The 25,543-nt window shown below is 43.2% G+C and overlaps 1 protein-coding gene across 3 annotated transcripts; it reads right to left on the bottom strand.

Moving 5' to 3' along the window:
- Window positions 1-1,544: 1,544 nt before the first annotated feature.
- LOC106612610 (ras and Rab interactor 3) lies at window positions 1,545-25,543 on the bottom strand. 3 transcript variants are annotated; one of them, XM_014213937.2, is made up of 15 exons: window positions 24,607-25,543; window positions 24,404-24,459; window positions 24,165-24,241; window positions 23,932-23,997; window positions 23,772-23,838; window positions 23,503-23,618; window positions 20,179-20,334; window positions 13,277-13,364; window positions 13,052-13,105; window positions 11,824-11,906; window positions 8,495-8,723; window positions 5,935-6,600; window positions 5,435-5,752; window positions 5,131-5,262; window positions 1,545-3,407 (listed from the first exon to the last, which is right to left on the bottom strand). In XM_014213937.2, exons 10-15 carry the CDS (start codon window positions 11,863-11,865, stop codon window positions 2,992-2,994), a joined length of 1,803 nt encoding a protein of 600 aa, XP_014069412.2. In that variant the 5' UTR covers window positions 11,866-11,906; window positions 13,052-13,105; window positions 13,277-13,364; window positions 20,179-20,334; window positions 23,503-23,618; window positions 23,772-23,838; window positions 23,932-23,997; window positions 24,165-24,241; window positions 24,404-24,459; window positions 24,607-25,543; the 3' UTR covers window positions 1,545-2,991. The 3 variants fall into 3 exon arrangements, with proteins under 3 accessions (XP_014069412.2, XP_014069411.2, XP_014069413.2); XM_014213936.2 differs by having other exon boundaries at window positions 24,404-24,927; window positions 25,100-25,543; XM_014213938.2 differs by lacking the exons at window positions 20,179-20,334; window positions 23,503-23,618; window positions 23,772-23,838; ... (2 more) ...; window positions 24,404-24,459; window positions 24,607-25,543 and adding an exon at window positions 17,972-18,417.

The raw sequence follows: 25,543 nt of genomic DNA, 5'->3' as shown, positions 1-25,543 counted from the left end.
GATTTTCTGACTTTATACACTGCACTCTTTGAGAGAGGTAGTTAGCAAACCAGCCCAAATACCCCTCAGAGACACCACTACTCCTTAGCTGGCCCACAAGAATGGAATGGTCTACCGTCTCAAAAGCTTTGGCCAAGTCAATAAAAATAGCAGCACAATATTGCTTAGAATCAAGGGTAATGGTGACATCATTGACTACCTTTAAGGTTGCAGTGACACATCCATAACCTGAGCGGAAATCAGATTGCATACCAGAGAGAATACTATAGACATCAAGAAAGCCAGTCAGTTGATTATTGACAAGTTTTTCCAACACTTTTGATAAACAGGGAAAAATAGAAATAGGCCTATAACAGTTAGGATCAGCTTGATCTCCCCCTTTAAATAAAGGATGAACCATGGCTGCCCTCCAAGCAATGGGAACGTCCCCAGAGAGGAGAGACAGGTTAAAAAGGTCAGAGATAGGCTTGGCAATGATAGGGGCAGCAACCTTAAAGAAGAAAGGGTCTAAACCATCTGACCCAGATGTTTTTTAGGGTCAAGTTTCAGGAGCTCCTTTAGCACCTCAGACTCAGTGACTGCCTGCAGGGAGAAACTTTGTAGTGGGGCAGGGGAAAAAGAGTGGGAAACATCTGGGATAGTTGCATTAGAAGGGTGGGATATGATGACATGTTGGACGGGCAAGGAGGTATGACTGAGTCAAATAGGAATCCTGACTTAATGAAGTGGTGATTAAAGAGCTCAGCCATGTGCTTCTTGTCAGTAACAACCACATCATCAACTTTAAGGGACATGGGCAGCTGTGGAGGAGAATGATTTATTCTCCAGGTCTTTAACCGTTTTCCAGAACTTCTTGGGGTTAGACCCACAGAGAGAGAACTACTCCTTAAAATAACTAACTTTGGCCTTCCAGATAGCCCGAGTGCACTTATTTGTCATTTTCCTGAACAATAGCCAGTCAGCCTGAGTATGCGTCTGCCAAATGACAATTCTTGAGGTGGAGTAACTCTGCCAGATCACGGTCGAACCAGGGGCTGAACCTGTTTTTAATTCTCATTTTCTTTACAATACCACTAAAAATATCAAAAAAGAAGGTCCAAGCATCTTTGACAGAGCTGATTCTATAGCATTTTACAGAGGCCAGTTCATGAAGGAAGGCTTGCTCATTAAAGTTTTTTAGCAAGCATCTATGACAAATCAGGACAGGTCGTTTCACTGAGCAGCCATTACGAACACAGGCTGCAAAACAGTGATCACTAAAGTCATTACAGAAAACACCAGACTGATACCTATCAGGATTATTTGTGAGGATAACATCGAGGAGAGTAGCCTTTTCTGGGTGTTTGGAATCATACCTTGTGGGATTGGTAATATTCTGAGAAGGATTTAGAGTCCTTGGTCAGGTGGTTTAAGAATGTCCCAGTTTAGGTCACCTAGCAGGACAAATTCAGACTTAGTGTAAGGGGCCAGGAGAGAGCATAGTGCAGGTAGGGTACAGGCCGGTGATGATGGAGGACGATAGCACCCAGCAACAGTCAACAAAGAGCTGTTTGAAAGTTTAATGCTTAAAACCAGCAAATAAAATTGTTTGGGGACAGCCTTGGTGGAGACCACCAAGCACTGAAGGTGATTCTCGGTAAAGATTGCCACTCCCCAGCCTTTGGAAGATCTGTCTTGCCGAAAAAGGTTATAACCAGATAGGTTAACATCAGTATTCAAAACACTCTTCCTTAACCACGTCTCAGTAATGACCAACATCTGGATTGGAGCTGTGAACCCACACTTTCAATTTATCCATTTTAGGTAATAAACTTCTAGTGTTAACGTGCAGAAAACACAGGCTTTCACGAGAGCAGAAGTCAGTGAAGCAGATATCAGAGCATAAGTCAGAATTGGGGCTAGCAACAGTAGATGGGCCAGGGTGTACATGCACATTTCCAGATATCATCAATAGTAATACAATCAAGGCACGGCAGAGGACAGGGAGAGCTCTACAGTGCTGATTTATGACATCTGAATGTGCATCAGATGGCAACAAGATCATATTATACAGCAATTTCATCAGGTGACATGAATACAAAGCCGGCGATGGGGGGTTAGAATAGGATGGGAGGCCAAAAGTCTGTGTAACCAATAGAGAGTCAGAGTCCCGAGTGTGGGAACAAACATAGTCTGTCCCACGGTTGGGTAAAGAAAGTTCATAGTCAACAAAGCATGCAGGAGTCATGAGGCAAATAGCAAAAGGCACAAGAAAATAATAAAATATATGATGACTTGGGTCTAGCAATTGTAAGTTCAGAGTCACTCGCCCCAACAACGCGTGAGTGCTGGAGGTGAGCGAAAGCTCAGGAGAGAGGGGTGAGTGTGGTGGAGGTACCTGTACCAGACAGGGGGAGACAGGCCAGGGCAGACGATGAACAGATCACCAGGTGGAATCCAAGCAGCAGTGCAGCAGTCAACGGGAGTAAATGTCACACCCACTTGGGAGAAGCTTTTATTTCTGGAGGCAGATTTCTTGTAGAAAATGCCAGTGAATGGTCTGAACAGCAGCAGGGGGCTTCAGAGGACGCTTCAAATACTCCTGCCACTTGTTGGGCCCAAAGGCCTCAACACTTTTCACTTCACACCTCAGTGCTAATTGAAGTTATATCTGGTCTGTCTAGCAAGCCTGGCAGCCTTAACTCAGCATTCAGTCTCCATAAATTAAAATACATCATTGTAATGTACTTTATTTTTATTTTTATTCTTGGCTTTCAAAATAGCATCAGACCAAACACTACTCACTCAGTTCCAGGTTGGATGGTGTCCTCAGGTCTCTGTTTGTTTGCTAGAGCACCCTCCGTATAGCTTGGAAACAGGAAACCTTGGTAGCAGTAACCTATCCGGTTAATTTTGGCCAAAATTAGGTTGTAGGTTTGGAGTTTTGATCTGGAGCGAAGGCCATGCTGTGGAGGGTAGCATCTGTGGAGTACCTCATGGACGCTGCGGAGACTAACCTGAGTCCTGTCTCTCCTTCCGAGGTGAGGACTGGAGTTGTGCAGCTGGGGATCCTTGGCCCTCCTCTTTGCTGCCCTCCTCCTCCCTCACCGCTACCACAACCTCTGAGATGATGTGCAGTGCCTTTGCCACAACACTAGAGGGCGGCGGTGGGGCGTCAGTTACACTTCTTGTGCCAGTTTCCGGCTCTGCGTCACTGGAGTTTTCCCTGCCCTTCTCGCCGTGCCCAGGTCTCCGGAGGGTCCTCCGAATCGTGCTGCGTCGTGATTGGCTGAAGTGCAGGGTGCGCCTGCGATGCCATTGGCTCAGGGATTGCTGGGCCTCGGTGGTAAGCTGGCGTGTGGCGAGACGAGGACGGAAGCTGCTGATGTAGAAGAGAGAGGCGTACAGGGACGTCAAGTAGTAACCTCCTGCAAAATAAAGAGACAGACACAGAGGTAGAGAGAGATAGAGAGAAACAGAGATCGAAAGAGGGTTACTACTGTATAAGTTGGGCTCATTGTACACATACAGTGTCAGTCAAAAGTTTGGACACACCTAGTCATTCAAGGGTTTTTCTTTATTTTTTACTATTTCTACATTGTAGAATAATAGTGGAGACATCAAAACTATGAAATAAGACGTATGGAATCATGTAGTAACCAAAAAAGTGATAAAATCTCATAATTGAAATTCTTCACAGTAGACACCCTTTGCTTTGATGACAGCTTTGCATACTCTTGGCATTCTCTCAACCAGCTTCATGAGGTAGTCACCTGGAATGCATTTCAATTAACAGGTGTGCATTGTTAAAAGTTAATTTGTGAATTTATTACCTTAATGCCCTTGAGCCAATCAGTTGTGTTGTGACAAGGTAGGGGTGCTATACAGAAGACAGCCCTATTTGGTAAAAGACCATGACCATATTATGGCACAACAGCTCAAGTAAGCTAAGAGAAACGACAGTCCATCATTACTTCAAGACATGAAGGTCAGTCAATGCGGAAAATGTCAAGAAGTTTCAAAGTTTCTTCAAGTGCAGTCACAAAAACCATCAAGCGCTATGATGAAACTGCCTCTCATGGGGACAGCCACAGGAAAGGAAGACCCAGAGTTACCTCTGCTGCAGAGGACAAGTTCATTAGAGTTACCAGCCTCAGAAATTGCAGCCCAATTAAATGCTTCACGGTGTACAAGTAACAGACACATCTCAACATCAACTGTTCAGAGGAGACTGCATGAAACAGGCCGTCATGGTTGAATTGCTGCAAAGAAACCACTACTAAAGGACACCAATAAGAAGAAGAGACTGGCTTGGGCCAAGAAACACGAGCAATGGACATTAGACCGGTGGAAATCTGTCCTTAGGTCTGATGAGTCCAAATGTGAGAATTTTGGTTCTAAACGATGTCTTTGTGAGACGCAGAGTAGGTGAATGGATGACCTCCACATGTGTGGTTCCCAACGTGAAGCGTGAAGGTGGAGGTGTGATGGTGTGGGGGTGCTTTGCTGGTGACACTGTCTTGTGATTTATTTAGAATTCAAGGCACACTTAACCAGCATGGCTACCACGGCATTCTGCAGCGTTACCCCATCCCATCTGGTTTGCGCTTAGTGGGACTATCATTTGTTTTTCAACAGGACAATGGTCCAACACACCTCCAGGCTGTGTAAGGGCTATTTGACCAAGAAGGAGAGTGGTGGAGGGCTGCATCAGATGACCTGGCCTCCACAGTCACCCGACCTCAACCCAATTGAGATGGTTTTGGATGAGTTGGACCTCAGACGGAAGGAAAAGCAGCCAACAAGTGCTCAGCATATGTGGGAACTCCTTCAAGACAGTTGGAAAAGCATTCCAGGTGAAGCTCGTTGAGAGAATGCCAAGAGTGTGCAAAGCTGTCATCAAGGCAAAGGGTAGCTACACCGAAGAATATAAAATCTAAAATATATTTTGATTTGTTTAACACTTTTTTGGTTACTACATGATTCCATATGTGTGATTTATTCCATAGTTTTGATGTCTTCATTATTATTTTACAATGTAGAAAATAGTTAAAATAAAGAAAAACACTTGAATGAGTAGGTGTGTCCAAACTTTTCACAGGTGCTGTCCTTTTTTTGTGGGTCTGCGTGATACGTTTGTATAATTCGTACCCTCTCCCTGCAGCTGTGTGGGGTCCAGTAGCTCCATAATGTAGTCAGTGTCCAGCTGCAGAGCGACCACATCACCACGCAGAAGCACCCAGGTCAGACAGGGCAGGAAGTCATCAGCCCCATACACCACACCTGAGACAGAGGGGAGGAGGGAGTCAAAGGTCAAAGAACTCCAAACATCATCCTTAATAGAGTGTACGGTGAATTTCACCATACCTAAAGAGAGAGAGAGAAATACACCAATCCTAACCAACCCCATTACTCCACATACCGAGGCTGAGGAGGTCTACCCTGCACCACCCACCTGGGTTGGCATTGGCCGTCATGCTGTGGTAGATGGTCTTGCAGACCTTGAGCAGGATATAGACCTTCCTGCTGGGGGAGTAGGACTGGTGCATGGCTGACCACCTCTGCTGGATCTTCTCCAGGGTGACAGGGTCAGGGACCCCCACCCCAGGCGTCCCTTCCAGCTCCTCCACCCCCCACCCCTCCAGGAGCCGCTGGTTCTCCCTCAGCTTCTGCAGGCTACCGTCGTGGTCCCGACAGCTCTGGAGGCAGCTGTACAGGTGGGCGTTCACAGGCTTTAGGGCCACTTTGTGTAGGGAGAGCTCCAGTATGGCATCTAATGTAGATAGAGGACAGAGAGAAGGAGAGACTGAGGTGTTAGAAACCAATTCTGGAATATTATGTAGTTGAGTATTCATCCGTCTTGGCTTTGTGGTGGATAGTGAACTAAAGCAGTTTTTTGTATAATAGTAGTGATATTCTGTTTTCTAACACTCATTTGTTAATGCATGGACTCACCCAGCTCCCCGTCGGGTGTGTCGGCCATACTGTCTATGAGGATGTGTATCTCAGGACAGTCCAGCAGTGTTTCTCTCAGAGCAGTGAGAGCCGTACGCACCTCCTGAAGCAGGTCCGCACCTGTCATGTCAGGGATAAACCCAGCCCCTAGGGTCATCTCAACGAATCCCAGCACTGCCTCAGCAAACACCCCGTCCCTCCGCTTGCTGAGCTCCTGCACCCGCTTGGTCAGCCTCTTCTGTGAACGCCCCAGCCCACCAATGGCCATGCCCACAGCCGAGAGGCGGTGCATCACCTTGTCGGCCAACCAATGCGAGGGGTGGGGGGAGTGGGAAGGACTGGTGACCGACTCCGGCTCCTCCTCGACGCTGTTGATTGACAGCGAGTCTAGCTCCAGGGAGGGGGGGCGGAGGAGGGAGGGGGGTGGTGGTTGGGAGAGCCATACATTGTCTTCAAACCAGGACACCCTCTGAGGCGACTGAGGGGCAGGGCTGAACAGGGGCTTGGGGTCTGAGGGGGGCCTGAGGGTGTTAGTGTGGTCCTGGCTCCCTGTTCTGTGGAGTGACTCAATGGAAGCATCCCTACTGGGCCTCCTCAGAAACACCCCCCCTGTAGGGGTGGGGGGAGACGGAGCAGCCTGGACTACAGGAGACCCTGTAGACAAGACTAAACATACACTGCATTTGGAAAGTATTCAGACCCCTTCCTTTTTCCACATTTTGTTAAGTTACAGCCTTATTCTAAAATGGATCAAATATTTGTTTTCCTCAATCTACACACAATACCCCATAATGACAAAGCGAAAACAGGTTTTAGACATTTTTGCTAATGTATATATATATAAAAAATATATATTTACATAAGTATTCACACCCTTTGCTATGATATTTGAAATTGAGCTCTAGTGCATCCTGTTTCCATTGTTCATCCTTGAGATGTTTCTACAACTTGATTGGAGTCCACCTGTGGTAAATTCTATTGATTGGACATGATTTGGAAAGGCACACACCTGTCTATATAAGGTCCCACAGTTGACAGTGCATGTTAGAGCAAAGGACTTGTTCGTAGAGCTCCGAGACAGGATTGTGTCAAGGCACAGATCTGGGGAAGGGTACCCAAAAACATTCTGCAGCATTGAAGATCCCCAAGAATGCAGTGGCCTCCATCATACTTAAATGGAATAAATTTGGAACCACCAAGACTCTTCCTAGAGCTGGCCGCCCAGCCAAACTGAGCAATTGGGGGAGAAGGACCTTGGTCAGGGAGGTGACCAAGAACCCAATAGTCACTCTGACAGAGCTCCAGAGTTCCTCCGTGGAGATAGGAGGACCTTCCAGAAAGACAACCATCTCTGCAGCACTCCACCAATTAGGCCTTTATGGTGGAGTGGCCAGACGGAAGCCATTCCTCAGTAAAAGGCCCATGACAGCCGCTTGGAGTTTGCTAAAAGGCAAGACCATGAGAAACAAGATTCTCTGGTCTGATGAAACCAAGATTGAACTCTTTGGCCTGAATGCCAACCGTCACTGTAGGGCACCATCCCTTCAGTGAAGCATGGTGGTGGCAGCATCATGCTGTGGGGATATTTGTCAGCGGTAGAGACTGGGAGACTACTCAGGATTGAGGCAAAAATGAACAGAGCAAAGTACAGAGAGATCCTTGATGAAAACCTACTCCAGAGCACTCAGGACCTCAGACTGGGGTGAAGGTTCACTTTCCAACAGGACAACGACCCTAAGCACACAGCCAAGACAACGCAGGAGTGGCTTTGGGACAAGTCTCTGAATGTCCTTGAGTGGCCCAGCCAGAGCCTGACTTAAACGCGATCGAACATCTCTGGAGAGACATGAAAATTGCTGTTCAGTGACACTCCCCATCCAACCTGACAGAGCTTGAGAGGATCTGCTGAGAAGAATGGGAGAAACTCCCCAAATACAGGTGTGTCAAGCTTGTAGCGTCATACCCAAGAAGACTGGAGGCTGTAATTGCTGCCAAAGGGGCTTCAACAAAGTACTGAGTAAAGGGTCTGAATAATTATGTAAATGTAATATCATTTTGAATTTTTTTTTTTTTTATTGAATAATAATGTTTTTGCTTTGTCATTATGGGGTTTTGTGTGTAGATTGATGAGGGAATAAAAACAATTTAATACATTTTAGAACAAGGCTGTAACATAACAAAACGTGGAAAAAGTCAAGGGGTCTGAATACTTTCCGAATGCACTGTATCAGTTAGTCGTTGGTTGATTTGGGTTTTGGCATAATGGCTAGTGAGCTCTAGGATGTCTCATTAGCTACAGAGAGAAGCGTGATTAATGCGATGACATTTTCCCACAGACAGGATGGACATGGATAATAAAACACCTTTAAAGTCCAATGCAGTCATGTAAAATATATATCTTTTTTATATCACATAATTTCAGCTTTTACACTAAAAGGGCATTATCATCATTTTCACAATTTCACAGTATTATTCCAACCTCATAGTGAGGAAATAATGATAAAACTAAAGAAATCATGTTTTTGACCACACTGGGCCTTTAACAGCAAAATCACTTTACCTGGATTATCAGGACTAGAGCTGCAGGGCTCCTGCTCCAATGAGATAGCTTTCTTAGTAAGAAGATCCGCCCCTGACCAAGGTCTCGTACTCAGTCGTCTCTCACGCCTATAATTGGATGGCCGATTAACTCGCTGTGGGCTGGTTGGTTGATGCGTCAGCCAGTCATCGCCATGCTCATGGAGATACAGTGGGTTGATGATGGACAGAGCACCATTGGCTGCTGTCAGCTAGTGAACAGAAGACACACTTGAGAGGGAGCTTGACTGTGTATTTAAAAGGCATGAGGCACATGAGGATCTTCACGAAAATGTTAAATTATCATTGGAGAATGATTTGAACTTGAAACATTATAATGGTTTCAGTATTAAAGGTTGTTTTTATCTCAATATCAAATCATTTCTGGGTAAGAAATAAATACCTTACTGTAGGTCAAAAATAAACAAAAATAGTATTTCTTAATCAAGAATTTTACTAGGACTGTCTGGGAGAGGTCTGAGTGGGAGGGGAAGGGCACCAAAGTGGAGGACGGGCCTAACGGGAGAGAGGTTATTGGCAGAGAGGTTAAGAACTCTCTTTGTCATTGGTCTATTACACATTATACCTGGTGATGTCACCAGGCAAGCCAAAACCCCTTCATCCCGTGAGGCAGCAACTATCAGGAAATAACACTAACCACGTTTCCTTCCACAGTGTTTATGTGAGTAAAGTCATACCGTATAAAAAAAATCACGACAGCTGTGATGGAGACAGGAAGTTTCGGTACAACTTTTAAAATGCAGAAATCATTTCTTCTTTTGACGTCGCACAATTTTTTTGTGTCTGTAAAATTATTTATGCGAGAAATGGAGGTGAAAACACCTTTATGCGCAAATATTGATATAATAAGCATCATATTGAAGTGAACTTGGAGACACGCGATGATACGGTATGTGGTCCTCCCACTATGACTCTGGCTACAGATAAAATAAGTTATGATGAACTTCACAGGGTGATGAGCTTGATGCTCCTTTCCAATAAATATCGAGGGTCTTATTCTGGTGACATGATGATCGATGTTTGGCTGCCATTTGACAAATAAAAATATCCTCGCTCTTATCCATAATAATCTCATCACGTAGACTCGCACAGTATCTGTGAGCTGTTGGATATTGCGCACATTGGCTATTTAACACAACAGTTTTTGTGACAAAACTGTAGGTAGAGTTGAAAATGAGATGGAAGCACATTGAACTTATTCTGTACATGAAAACTCGTCATGATTTCTATTCACAACAAGTCAGTTTAGTGGAAACAAACCACTGGTGGGAAAATGCACATATTCTCTTTAATGCTGATTCTAGAATATTTACTAATTGGATGGAAAGCTAGCTACCGATATAATTTCTTCTCACTTTTACATTGATAGCTTCTTCAGCTGTTGTACAATATGATATCAAAACACAAGAAAAACATACTTTTTGACAGCACTGGGCCTTTAAAACCTATAAAGATTTGAAAAAGGACATACACTATTCAAATGTAAGATACAACTCTTCGAATGAAGAGCAAAAGGAGCTGTGAAGTCAGTCTGAACTGAGGTACACCTCTACTCATCTATAATGCTGAGAGGGACAATTGACTGGGATATTGTTACAAAGCAACAGGAACACCCAGAGCAGACTTCTGCTTCTCAATGTGAACCACATGTCAAACCATGGCAACACATCCGCTGGATTGGGTCTCTAACGACATGTCATGTTAAAGCAGAATGCAACACAGTGAATACACTATATATACAAAAGTATATGGACACTCCTTCAAATTAGTGGTTTAGGCTATTTCAGCCACACACGTTGCTGACAGGTGTATAAAATCGAGCACATAGCCATGCAATCTCCAAAGACAAACATTGGCGGTAGAATGGCCTTACTGAAGAGCTCAGTGACTTTCAACAGCAGGTAGCCTAGTGGTTAGAGCGTTGGGCCAGTAACCGAAAGGTTGCTAGATTGAATCCCTGAGCTGACAAGGTAAAAATCTGTTGTTCTGCCCCTGAACAAGAAAGCACACAGCTTGAAATAACTTTTTAAATGTTTGTTCATGTTTTGAAAATAACTTTTTAGTTATCAGATTTGATTTTGTTTTATTCATTCACTGTTATTCATTGTTCCTAGGCCATCATTGTAATAAGAATTTGTTCTTAACTGACTTGCCTAATTAAATAAAGGTTAAATAAAATACATTTAAACAAACGCGGTACCGTCTTAGGATGCCACCTTTCCAACAATTCAGTTCGTAAAACTTCTGACCTGCTAGAATTGCCCCAGTCAACTGTAAGTGCTGTTATTGTGAAGTGGAAACGTCTAGGAGCAACAACGGCTCAGCCGTGAAGTGGTAGACCACACAAGCTCACAGAACGAGACCGCCGAGTGCACGTAAAAATTGTCTGTCCTCGTTTGCAAGCTTACTACTCAGTTCTAAACTGCCTCTGGAAGCATCTTCAGCACAAGAACTGTTCGTCAGGAGCTTCATGAAATGGTTTTCCATGGCCGAGCAGCCGCACACAAGGCTAAGATCCCCATGCGCAATGCCAAGCGTCGGCTGGAGTGATGTAAAGCTTGCTGCCGTTGGACTCTGGAGCACTGGAAACGCGTTCTCTGGAGTGATGAATCACGCTTCACCATCTGTCAGTCTGACGGACTAATCTGGGTTTGGCGGATACCAGGAGAACGCTACCTGCCCGAATGCATAGTGTAACTGTAAAGTTTGGTGTTGGAGGAATAATGGTCTGGGGCTGTTTTTCATGGTTCGGTCTAGGCCCCTTAGTTCTAGTGAAGGGAAATCTTAACGCTACAGCATACAATGACATTCTAGACGATTCTGTGCTTCCAACTTTGAGGCAACAGTTTGGGGAAGGCCCTTTCCTGTTGAAGCATGACAATGACCCTGTGAACAAAGCGAAGTCCATACAGAACTGGTTTGTCAAGATCGGTGTGGAATAACTTGACTTGCCTGCACAGAGCCCTGACGTCAACCCCATTGAACACCTGTAGGATTAATTGGAATGGCAACTGCAAGCCAGGCCTAATCGCCCAACATCAGTGCCGACCTCACTAATGCTGTTGTGGCTGAATGGAAGCAAGTCCCCGCAGCAATGTTCCAATATCTAGTGGAAAGCCTTCCCAGAAGAATGGAAGCTGTTATAGCAGCAAAGGGGGGACCAACTCCATATTAAAGCCCATGATTTTGGAATGAGATGTTCGACGAGCAGGTGTCCACATACTTTTGACCATATAGTGTAGGTCCCAACCTTTATAGTCATGTTATGAAGCTATGAATACAGCGGATTACCTGTATGGTGCACATGGCAGTACCAGGAGCCCTCTGAGTCATGTGATCAGGCTGGAGGTCAGAGGTGGGACACAGCCAGGACTCTACACACAAACAGATACACAAAAAGAAAGGGAGGAAAGGAGATCAAACATTAGAATGAGAGAAGATGAGATGGTAGTCGTCAAGAGGAGTAGGAGCAGGTAGTGGGAGGGAGAGTAAGAAGAGGAGCAGATAGAGGATGAAACGTTTGACATGAAGTGACTAGGATGGATGACAAGGATATAGTTGTGCAGGAGGAGTGAAAGGAAGATGATAAGTGGAAGAGAGCGTGGGTGAGGAAGAGGAGAGACGACGAGGGTGAATTCAGACTTGGACCCAGCTGGGACAGACTGCTGGACTGTAGCAGATCTGTTAGATGGTAGAGCCAAAGAGGGATGAACAGACACACTGGCAACACGAGAGAGAGAGAGATATGGAGTGAGAGAAGCAAAAGAGAGAGACAGAGACGGAGTGAATTGAAAAAAAAATATGAAAACATTTTGAGAGTGAGACCTTCCATTATAAAGCCATGACCTACAGAGAAATAAACCTGAAGAAGAGCCCCCTCCCTAAGCAAGCTGGTCCTGGGGCTGTGTTCATAAACAAACAGACCCCACACAGCCCAAGGACAGCAACACAATTAGACCCAACCAAATCATGAGAAAACAAAAAGATGACACATTGGAAATAATTTACTAAACAAACAAAGCAAACTACAACTCTATTTGGCACTAAACAGAGAGTACAAAGTGGCAGAATATCTGGCCACTGTGACAGACCCAAAATTAAGGAAACCTTTGACTATGTACAGACTCTTCGACTCTGTGAGAGAGGCCGCCGAAAGCAGACCTGGCTATCAAGAAAATAAATGTATGTTTTCCCTTTTGTACTTTAACTATTTGCACATCATTACAACAGTATATAGACATAGCATGACATTTGAAAAGTCTTTATTCTTTTGGAACTTTTGTAAGTGTAATGTTTACTGTTCATTTTTATTGTTCATTTCACTTTTGTCTATTATCTACTTCACTTGCTTTGGCAATGTTTATATATGTTTCCCATGCCAATAAAGCCCTTAAATTGAATTGAATTGAGCGAGAGAGAGAGAGAGAGACAGAGAGAAAGAGAAGTTAATGAGATATATCAGATGCATAACGGATAAATACCGTAGTCAGTATATATACCGTAGGTTGTTGTAACTCACCTGCTCAGCGAGCCAGATCAGAGAAGCCTAAATATGACTCAGATGGCTGATAAGCTGAGAGAGAAGAAGAGAGAGGTTATTATAAGATGTACAACAAACTAAGAACTTGATTTGATTTAAAAAAAATACTTGATTAAAAAAAATATTTTAAAAAACAGGGAAGTATGAAGTATGGCTGTTGAGGTTCTGGACAGTAAAACATGCATGTGTGTGTGTGTGTCCTGCCTGTATGGGGTTGTCTCTGACATGTCCACTCTCTCCTCCAGTGGACACACAGCAGGATGGGCTGGGAGTCCCTCAACACCAGGAAGCTCTGTGAAAGGAGAGAGAGAGAGAGGTGACGAGAAGCCTCATTACACTGTGTTTGGGCGTTAGGAAACAGTAATTGTGCAGAGCAGCTTCACAGATAAGGACAAGATGGTCTTACTCATTGTTCTGTAGACCAGTCATTCAAGGCCTACAGAAGTGAGCAAGCCAGGCTAGCCTCACACCAACGCTAACTAAGTGGCAGAGAATGTGCAAGCACAAATAACACACACATTCATATAATCACCACAAAACTCACAGCGAAATACAGTACCAGTTAAAAGTTTGGACACACCTACTCATTCAAGGGTTTTTCTTTATTTTTATTCTACATTGTAGAATAACAGTGAAATAACACATAAGGAATCATGTAGTAACCAAAAAAGTGTTAAACAAATAAAAATATATTTAATATTTTAGATTCTTCAAAGTAGCCACGCATTCTCTCAACCAGCTTCATGCGGAATGCATTTCAATTTAGAGGTGTGCATTGTTAAAAGTTCATTTGTGGAATGTCTTTCCTTCTGAAGCCAATCAGTTGTGTTGTGACAAGATAGGGTAAAGACCAAGTCTTTATTATGGCAAGAACAGCTCAAATAAGCAAAGAGCAAAGACAGTCCATCATCCATCAACCATCAAGCGCTGCCACAGGAAAGGAAGACACAGAGTTACTCAGAGTTCAAGTAACAGACAAATCTCAACATCAACTGTTCAGAGGAGACTGCGTGAATCAGGCCTTCATGGTGGAATTACTGCAAAGAAACCACTACTAAAGGACACCAATAATAAGAAGAGACTTGCTTGGGCCAAGAAACACGAGCAATGGTCATTAGACCGCTGGAAATCTGTCCTTAGGTCTGATGAGTCCAAATGTGCGAATTTTGGTTCCAAACGCTATGTCTTTGTGAGATGCAGAGTAGGTGAACAGATGATTTCCGCATGTGTGGGTTCCACCTTGAAGCATGGAGGAGGAGGTGTGATAGTTTGGGTGTGCTTTGCAGGTGACACTGTCTGTGATTTATTTAGAATTCAAGGCACACTTAACCAGCATGGCTACCACAGCATTCTGTGCCGATACGCCATCCCATCTGGTTTGCGCTTAGTGGGACTATCATTTGTTTTTCAACAGGACAATGACCAAACATACCTTCAAGCTGTGTAAGGGCTATTTGACCAAGAAGGAGAGTGATGGAGTGCTGCATCAGATGACATGGTCTCCACAATCACCAAACCTCAAACCAATTGAGATGGCTTGGGATGAGCCTACAACTGCTCTTAAATACAAGTAAAACTAAATGCATGCTCTTCAACTGATCGCTGCCTGCACCTGCCCGCCCGTCCAGCATCACTACTCTGGACGGTTCTGACTTAGAATATGTGGACAACTACAAATACCTAGGTGTCTGGTTAGACTGTAAACTCTCCTTCTAGACTCACATAAAACATCTCCAATCCAAAGTTAAATCTAGAATTGGCTTCCTATTTCGCAACAAAGCATCCTTCACTCATGCTGCCAAACATACCCTCGTAAAACTGACCATCTTACCGATCCTCGACTTTGGCGATGTCATTTACAAAATAGCCTCCAACACCCTACTCAACAAATTGGATGCAGTCTTTCACAGTGCCATCCGTTTTGTCACCAAAGCCCCATATACTACCCACCACTGCGACCTGTACGCTCTCGTTGGCTGGCCCTCGCTTCATACTCGTCGCCAAACCCACTGGCTCCAGGTCATCTACAAGACCCTGCTAAGTAAAGTCCCGCCTTATCTCTGCTCGCTGGTCACCATAGCAGCACCCACCCGTAGCATGTGCTCCAGCAGGTATATCTCTCTGGTCACCCCCAAAGCCAATTCCTCCTTTGGAAGCCTCTCCTTCCAGTTCTCTGCTGCCAATGACTGGAACGAACTACAAAAATCTCTGAAACTGGAAACACTTATCTCCCTCACTAGCTTTAAGCACCAGCTGTCAGAGCAGCTCACAGATCACTGCACCTGTACATAGCCCATCTATAATTTAGCCCAAACAACTACCTCTTTCCCTACTGTATTTATTTATTTTGCTCCTTTGCACCCCAGTATTTCTACTTTGCACATTCATCTACTGTCAAATATACCATTCCAGTGTTTTAATTGCTATATTGCATTTACTTCGCCACCATGGCCTATTTATTGCCTTTACCTCCCTCATCTCACCTCATTTGCTCACATTGTATATAGACTTATTTTTCTACTGTATTATTGACTGTATGTTTGTTTTACTCCATGTGTAACTCTGTGTTGTCATATGTGTCGAACTGCTTTGCTTTATCTTGGCCAGGTCGCAGTTGTAAATGAGAACTTGTTCTCAACTTCCCTACCTGGTTAAATAAAGGTGAAATATATATATTTTTTAAATGAGTTGGATCGCAGAGTGAAGGAAAAGCAGCCAACAAATGCTCAGCATATGTTGGAACATCTTCAAGACATTTGGAAAAACATTCCAGGTGAAGCTGGTTGAGAGACTGCCAAGAGTGTGCAAAGATGTCATCAAGGCAAAGGGTGGCTACTTTGAAGAATCTCAAATATAAGATATACTTTGATTTGTTTAACACTTTTTGGTTACTACATGATTCCATATGTGTTATTTAATAGTTTTGATGTCTTCACTATTATTCTACAATGTAGAAAATAGTAAAAATAAAAAATAAAACTTGAATGAGTAGGTGTGTCCAAACTTTTGACTGGTACTGTAAGTGAACGCGCAATAGGGCTACAGAAGTGGGTTTAATGAACATTGTGTTCAGATGCCTGACAGTGATAGTCAGTGACACATTGGTATGTTCACTTTGTGTCAAGAACAAACTACAGGAAGCAGCAGTTTGATGTAAGGCAAGCCATTTTAAATATCAAGTTCTCTAAATATCGTCAAGTAAATTTGGGGAAGAGAAATTAACTCCCCTTTGTTCACTTCATCATTTGCAGTGCCTTCAGAAAGTATTTATACCCTTGACTTATTCCACATTTTGTTGCGTTACAGCCTGAATTCAAAATGGATTACATGTTTTTCTTCCTTCACCCATCTACACACAATACCCCATAATGACAAAGTGAAAATGTCCCAAAATTATTTTGCAACTTTACTGAAAATTAAATATAGAAGTAACTAATTTATATTAGTATTCATACCCCTGAGTCAATACTTTGTAAAAGCACCTTTGGCAGCTATTACAACTGTGAGTCTTTCTGGGTAAGTCTCTAAGAGCTTTCCACACTGGGATTGTGCAACATTTGCCCATTATTCTTTTCAAAATTGTTCAAGCTTTGTCAAATTGGTTGTTCATCATTGCTAGAGAACCACTTTCAGGTCTTGCCATAGATTTTCAAGTAGACTTAAGTCAAAACTGTAACTCGACCATTCAGGAACAATTACTGTCTTTTTGGTAAGCAACTCCACTGTAGATTTGGCCTTGTGTTTTAGGCAATTGTCCTGCTGAAAGGTAAATTAATCTCCCAGTGCCTGGTGGAAAGCAGACTGAACCAGGTTTTCCTATAGGATTTTGCCAGTGGTTAGCTCCATTCTGTTTCTTTTTTTATCCTGAAAATCTCCCCAGTTCATAATGACTACAAGCATACCCATAACATGATGCAGCCATCACTATGCTTGGAAATATGGAGAGTGCTACTCAGTAATGTGTTGTATTGGATTTTCCCAAAACATACTGTAACACTTTGTATCCAGGACAAAGTGAATTGCTTTGCCACATATTTGGCAGTATTATTTTAGTGCCTTGTTGCAAACAGGATGCATGTTTTGGAATATTCTTATTCTGTTCAGGCTTCCTTACACTCTGTCAATTAGGTTAGTATTGTGGAGCAACTGCAATGTGGTTGATCCATCCTCAGTTTTCTTCTATCACAGCCATTAAACTCTACAACTGTTTTAAAGTCATCATTGGCTTCATTGTAAAATCCCTGAGCGGTTTCCTTCCTCTTCGGCAACTGAGTTAGGAAGGATGCCTGTATCTTTGTAGTGACTAGGTGTATTGATACACCATCCAAAGTGTAATTAATAAATTCACCATGCTCAATGTCTGCTATTTTTTTTCTACCAATTGGTGCCCTTCTTTGCGAGGCATTGGAAAACCTTCTGTTTATGAAATTCCCTGCTCGACTATATGTGTGGTACAGAGATGAGGTAGTCATTCAGAAATCATGTTAAACACTATTATTGCACACAGAGTGAGTTCATGCAACTTATTATGTGGCTTGTTAAGCAAATATTTACTCCTGAACTTATTTAGGCTTGCCATAACAAAGTGGTTGAATGCCTATTGACTTAAGACATTTCAGCGTTTCATTTTTAATACATTTGTAAATATGTCGAAAAACAATTCTACTTTGACATTATGGGCTATTGTGTGTAGGTCAGCCTACAAAAAAAAATCTACATTTAATACATTTTAAATGCAGGCTGTAACACAACAACATTTAGAAAAAGTCAAAAGTACATTTTTTAAATATAAAGTGCTTATACCACCAATTCAACCTAAACCCTGAAATACAGTAGTTCTTACAGTGTAATAGGATGCTGTATCCAGATACTGGATCACCATTGTCTCACCATACTCACTTCTCAGTAACTGATCTTGTTAAAACAGGGTCCTTAAAAGATAGCTGGGGTTCTTTAGCAAAACAAATATATTTTCTGCATCGATCAACTTCTACGCCCCTACTCAGTCTGCTCCTCTTTCTTTCAGTCCATCTGTATCTCTCCTCTCTTACTCTCTCACACATGCAGCACTTCTGCATTCATTTCCTTTTATGCAAAGGAAAGGGAACTACAAGAGTAACTCGACATACTGTACTCGACATACTGCTTCCAAATTCATCTGTAAAATCGCAGCCTGTCCAGATGCTAACCTAATGTACCAAGGTGACCTGGAGGCTAGGCCCAAGGGCCTGAATGCAGAGGTCAAGAATGAGGTCAGACAGTAGATAGTGTCATGGGCCTACACAGTGTGTCTGTCCCAAATGACACCCTTTTCCCTACATAGAGCTCTGGTCAAAAGTAGTGCACTATTGGTAGTAAAGCCTATGGGCCCTGGTGAAAAGTAGTGCACTATATACAGTTGAAGTCCCAAGTCTACATACACTTAGGTTGGAATCATTAAAACTCGTTTTTCAACCACTCCACAAATTTCTTGTTAACAAACTACAGTTTTGGCAAGTCAGTTAGGACATCTACTTTGTGCATGACACAAGTCATTTTTCCAACAATTGTTTACAGACAGATTATTTCACTTATAACTCACTGTATCACAATTCCAGTGGGTCAGAAGTTTACATACACTAAGTTGACTGTGCCTTTAAACAGCTTGGAAAATTCCAGAAAATGATGTCACGGCTTTAGAAGCTTCTGATAGGCTAATTGACATCATTTGAGTCAATTGGAGGTGTACCTGCGGATGTATTTCAAGGCCTACCTTCAAACTCAGTGCCTCTTCGCTTGACATCATGGGAAAATCAAAAGAAATCAGCCAAGACCTCAGAAAAAGAATTGTAGACCTCCACAAGTCTGGTTCATCTTTGGGAGCAATTTCCAAATGTCTGAAGGTACCACGTTCATCTGTACAAACAATAGTACACAAGTATAAACACCATGGGACCACGCATCGTCATACCAGTCAGGAAGGAGATGCGTTCTGTCTCCTAGAGATGAACGTACTTTGGTGCGAAAAGTGCAAATCAATCCCAGAACAACAGCAAAGGACCTTGTGAAGATGCTGGAGGAAACAGGTACAAAACTATCTATATCCACAGTAAAACGAGTCCTGTATCGACATAACCTGAAAGGCCGCTCAGCAAGGAAGAAGCCACTGCTCCAAAACCGCCATAAAAAAGCCAGACTACGGTTTGCAACTGCACATGGGGACAAAGATCGTACTTTTTGGAGAAATGTCCTCTGGTCTGATGAAACAAAAATAGAACTGTTTGGCCATAATGACCATAGTTATGTTTGGAGGAAAAAGGGGGATGCTTGCAAGCCAAAGAACACCATCCCAACTGTGAAGCACGGGGGTGGCAGCATCATGTTGTGGGGGTGCTTTGCTGCAGGAGGGACTGGTGCACTTCACAGAATAGATGGCATCATGAGGATGGACAATTATGTGGATATATTGAAGCAACATCTCAAGACATCAGTCAGGAAGTTAAAGCTTGGTCGCAAATGGGTCTTCCAAATGGACAATGACCCCAAGCATACTTTCAAAGTTGTGGCAAAATGGCTTAAGGACAACAAAGTCAAGGTATTCGAGTGGCCATCACAAAGCCCTGACCTCAATCCTATAGAAAATTTGTGGGCAGAACTGAAAAAGCGTGTGCGAGCAAGGAGGCCTACAAACCTGAATCAGTTACACCAGCTCTGTCAGGAGAAATGGGCCAAAATTCACCCAACTTATTGTGGGAAGCTTGTGGAAGGCTACCCGAAACATTTGACCCAAGTCCAACAATTTAAAGGCAATGCTACCAAATACTAATTGAGTGTATGTAAAGTTCTGACCCACTGGGAATGTGATGAAAGAAATAAAAGCTGAAATAAATCTCTCTCTACTATTCTTCTCACATTTCACAGTCTTAAAATAAAGTGGTGATCCTAACTGGCCTAAGACAGGGAATTTTTACTAGGATTAAATGTCAGGAATTGTGAAAAACTGAGTTTAAATGTATTTGGCTAAGGTGTATGTAAACCTCTGACTTCAACTGTAGGTAACAGGATGGACAGTGACTGATGGGCACAGTGATCTGTGTAAAGACAGAGGTTAGTCGGGGGGAACTCACCCTAGCAGGCCGGCCCCAGAGGGTAGCATGGGCCTCGTCTCTATCCCAGGGGCCCAGGTGTCCTGACATAGTCGCAACCTGTCCAGCAGAGTCAGGGGCCTCCTTGAAACTCTATCAGTAACCTCATTGTCTGTCCTCACCGTGCCACTCACACCTCTAGAGACATTGACACAAAGGGTAGTTTGAGGCTTCATAATATGCTGTTACAGCATACAGGGGCGGTCTCCCGGACACATATTAAGTCTAGTCCCGGACTAAAAAGCATGTAAAATTTTAAATGCCTGTTAGTCCAGGACAACGCTTAATCTGTGTCCTGGAAACCGCCAGAGAGCTCGTATAAAAGAGATATATAACCCCAGTGGGTCCCTAATAACGATCCATGGGGTGGAGAAAAGATTCTTCTTATCATGATCTACCGAACACCCTCATCATCGCAGACTAGAGAGGACACCACAGAAACATAGCTGTGCAAAATGTTTAGTGTATGCCAACTGCATATAGATTAAGATGAAATCCAATATATCAACATGAAATAAATGAAAAAAAGAACATTCAAGTATTTGAAAAAGTTATTCTGGAATAAAAGAGTGATTATATCCTTCCTCAACTAACATTTGAAGGGATAGTTCACCCAAAAGTTGGTGAACTAACCTTTACGGCTGATTTGAGATGATAGATGTATTAAAAAGGGTTACTTACTGTTAACATCCCCTAGGGCTGTTTGTCAAAGTAGCTGCAACTTTATGTGTCTCCCCTTCAGCCTAACAAACTCCAGATCTCTTCATATTGTCAGCCTAACAAACTCCACAGATCTCTTCATGTTGTCAGCCTAACAAACTCCACAGATCTCTTCATGTTGTCAGCCTAACAAACTCCACAGATCTTTTCATGTTGTCAGCCTAACAAACTCCACAGATCTCTTCATGTTGTCAGCCTAACACACTCCACAGATCTCTTCATGTTGTCAGCCTAACAAACTCCACAGATCTCTTCATGTTGTCAGCCTAACAAACTCCACAGATCTCTTCATGTTGTCAGTCTAACAAACTCCACAGATCTCTTCATGTTGTCAGCCTAACAAACTCCACAGATCTCTTCATGTTGTAACCTTGTGCCTACAGACCTGTCTTCTCACATTCTAACTATGTTACTCTACAATTTGTCTTATCGGTGAAAAATAACAGGGTAAAACATTTTGTCTACTGCAGATTTCGTACCTCAGCAACAGTCTTTCTCTGTTCCGTCAGAAGTATATTTTGTGTCGATGCATCACCTGCCTCTACCACACACCTTGACAGTTGATGTTGCACTTTCACTTGCCCACAAGTTCTCTATTTTTATTTTTCTCATTCTCTCCTCCTCCATCTCCCACCCCTTCATGTGGTTAACCTTGCTAACACGTTTAATATAAAGAAATTAGTCTGCTTAGCCTTTACTCTCAAGACCTGAATAATGCTCATCTCGCTCTCTTTTACCCAGAGACACATCTGAGTGTTGCACTTTATAGAGCTGAAAACACAGACAAAATGGATTCAGACACCAGTTAACAGCTGCATGAGAATAAAAGGTGGGATTCTAAGTGTACTGTAAATGTGCAATAGTATTTTCTGTTCAACTCACGGCTACAATACATTCAACATAGAAATAAACAACCCATGCACCTAACATCAGTTGTACCAATCAACATCAGTTGTACCAATCAACATCAGTTGTACCAATCAACATTTACATTTACATTTAAGTCACTTAGCAGACGCTCTTATCCAGAGCGACTTACAAATTTGTGGATTCACCTTATGATATCCAGTGGAACAACCACTTTACAATAGTGCATCAAAATCTTTTAAGGGGGGGGGTTAGAAGGATTACTTTATCCTATCCCAGGTATTCCTTAAAGAGGTGGGGTTTCAGGTGTCTCCGGAAGGTGGTGATTGACTCCGCTGTCCTGGCGTCGTGAGGGAGCTTGTTCCACCATTGGGGTGCCAGAGCAGCGAACAGTTTTGACTGGGCTGAGCGGGAACTGTGCTTCCTCAGAGGTAGGGAGGCGAGCAGGCCAGAGGTGGATGAACGCAGTGCCCTTGTTTGGGTGTAGGGCCTGATCAGAGCCTGAAGGTACGGAGGTGCCGTTCCCCTCACAGCTCCGTAGGCAAGCACCATGGTCTTGTAGCGGATGCGAGCTTCAACAGGAAGCCAGTGGAGAGAGCGGAGGAGCGGGGTGACGTGAGAGAACTTGGGAAGGTTGAACACCAGACGGGCTGCGGCGTTCTGGATGAGTTGTAGGGGTTTAATGGCACAGGCAGGGAGCCCAGCCAACAGCGAGTTGCAGTAATCCAGACGGGAGATGACAAGTGCCTGGATTAGGACCTGCGCCGCTTCCTGTGTGAGGCAGGGTTGTACCAATCAATCAGTTGTACCAATCAACATCAGTTGTACCAATCAACATCAGTTGTACCAATCAACATCAGTTGTACCAGCTGTATATGAGCTCAATGCTTAATGTAGTTTATGTGCATGAAAAATACCAACTTCAGTGGGAGACCTTGCCACGTTATTTTGTGTTTTTACTTGTTGTATCACACACAATCTTCTAGAAAGCATGGAGTTGCATTTAGTCAACACCAGAGACGTACTGCGACATATCACACCACTGTGGTAACATTCTGCTGCATCATTCGTGCTGAAATAGAAACGTCCAACGCCAACATCCACAGGAAGTAGAGAAACCAAATGCCACAGGTACGCTTAATAGATTAAAAATTATTATATTAAAACAATTGATAAACAATAAGAACAGAAAGCAATGCCATGAAAAACAAATGCATAATTATGATTAAAAATAGTAATTGATCATAAAATGCTATATTATAAATGTTTTCATTCTATTTCCAGTAGTTGTGTCACTGCATCAGTGGATGAATCAGCCATTCATCATCTTTGTTACCCTGCCATGTCTTCTATACTTTGTCACTTCCGTCTAAATGAATCAACTAACTGACTGAACAGAGCTAGTCGGCATGCTGACAGCTCAGTGCCTGTAGCTCTCTCCCTCAGAAGGAAATGTAAACTCGTTTTAGTGTGTTTTGCTATAAACTCCATCTGTGGGAACTGTCAAAAGACAGACCAATAAACACAGTAGGAGTCAGGAGGTGGGTTTATATCAAACAGAGGTTGGAGAGGAGAGAGAAGTTAGTAAAGTGCAAACTAAAGGGAGAAACTCCAAAACCAGACAGTAGTGCACAGTCCTGGTTACTGTATGCAAATCTGCTTCCAGACTCAAGCCTAGTGATGGGTTGGAGCCGGCCGGTCTCTCATTGGTTATTCTACCTTAGCCTTCCCCGACCCCACCTTCCCAGCAGCCCCAGAGCTCTGATTGGCCTGTTCCTCCTGGCTTTGCTGTTAATCTTCTCATTCTCCCGTTTCACCATCTCTTCCAGCTCCGCCTTGGAGAAAGAGAGATCATGGAAGGAGGGAGAGTGGGAGTGAGAGAGTAGTGAGAGGGAAAAAAATAAACATTTCAATAATCTCTGTTGCACTGTTATCATGACTGTGTCCATAGGGTATGGGTATTTACTAAGCATGTACAGTATATTTACCTTCCAGCCCAGTAGGTCAGCAAGTGCCAAGCATCCATCATCACATGTACTAATATGAGCCACATTCCTGACAGAGACAAATCATAACCAATGAATATTCATCAGCAACACTTCCAACACCATCTTCATCATAGTTCAAGTGAAAGCGATAACTTCTCACCTGTATGCTTTCTGAGTCTAAGTCCATTCCTCCGCCAATGCCTATCATCCCTAATACAGGATCTGCCTACAGGGAGACACAGACAGAAAGATATACACCATTTATGAGCTCGTTGATGCTAGAATACATGGTTGAAGAGGACACATGTTGAAATGCAATACTATACCAATAGTAGTGTATCAGATAACTTTATAATCATGATCCTGTGAAAAGAGTCAGACAGAAAGACTCACCTGCCAACAAGAGCAGCATAGAGCTGAACCTGCAGGGAGGTCCCCATTATAATCAGCAAATCACAGCGAGTAAAGTCCTGGAGGAAAATAAACAGGAAACCAGTACTGAATACTGTGCCTTTCATTATGGTTCATCACTTTATTATGGTTGTACACACACAAATCTGCACATACATGGGAAAGACAAAGACGCACAAACTCAATGTAGTCTATCAGGTCACCACCCAAACCACACTCACCATGGCCATTGAGGTGAAGAACCTCTTTGGTAGATTCTCACCACAGAAAGCAATATCTGAAAATGGAGAACAAGGAGAAATCAAGTATTTTACAAAGAAAGTTTAATAAACAGGTCCGTAAGAACTTTGAACTATGAGGAACTGAAAAATGGAGAGAGCATATTCAAGTAAGGATGGATAAGAAGTGAAAAGAAATGACTCACCTGGTTTGGGGCGGCAGGTAGCCTAGTGGTTGGCCCAGTAACCGAAAGGTTGCTGGATCGAATCCCTGAGCTGACAAGGTAAAAATCTGTCGTTCTAATCCCGAGCAAGACAGTTAACCCACTGTTCCCCGGGCACTGAAGACGTAGATATCGATTAAGGCAGCCCCCCGCACCTCTCTGATTTAGAGGGGTTGGGTTAAATGCGGAAGACCCGTTTCAGTTGAATGCATTCAGTTGTACAACTGACTAGGTATCCACCTTTCCCTTCAACCAGATTACTGCACTTGTCACATTTGTGGATGTCATCAGAGAATATTTTCTCTGCAGGTCAGAGGTTAAAAAGCATAATTCAACAATTATTTTAATAGCACCCACATTCCTTTTAAATGACAACTTAATTAACAAATCCATGTAAATGAGTGTCTGCCTAGGTGGTATAACAGTGTCTTGTTAAACCACCCCAGTTAGATATTACCGTACCACATACACTAACCTTTCATCCAGTCCAAGTCGTACTCTTTCCGGCATATAAATCTGACACAGTGAGGTGTAGAAGCCTTCCCTGTAGCTCAGTTGGTAGAGCATGGTGTTTGCAACACCAGGGTTGTGGGTTCGATTCCCACGGGGGGCCAGCACAGATAAAAAAAAATGTATGAAATGTATGAAATTGTATGAAATGTATGCATTCACTACTGTAAGTCGCTCTGGATAAGAGCGTCTGCTAAATGACGTAAATGTAAATGTAAATGTAGAAGATGCCGTGGGCTTCAATCAGGTCCTCTCCCTCCAGTCCTGCTGCTACACGTTCCAGGGTGTGGATATTCTGCCCAAACCAAAATGGATGACTCCAATAACAATTCAATACAGTCTGTAGGTGACTAACTCAGACACAGAACAAAGGATATGAAAGAATACCGAACCTGTGAGTAGCAGCGTT

Source organism: Salmo salar, chromosome ssa09 (genome assembly GCF_905237065.1).
Source record: "Salmo salar chromosome ssa09, Ssal_v3.1, whole genome shotgun sequence".
Classification (NCBI taxonomy): Eukaryota; Metazoa; Chordata; class Actinopteri; order Salmoniformes; family Salmonidae; genus Salmo; species Salmo salar.
Note: the sequence above shows the minus strand (reverse complement) of the source record. Positions and strands in the feature narration are given on the sequence as shown.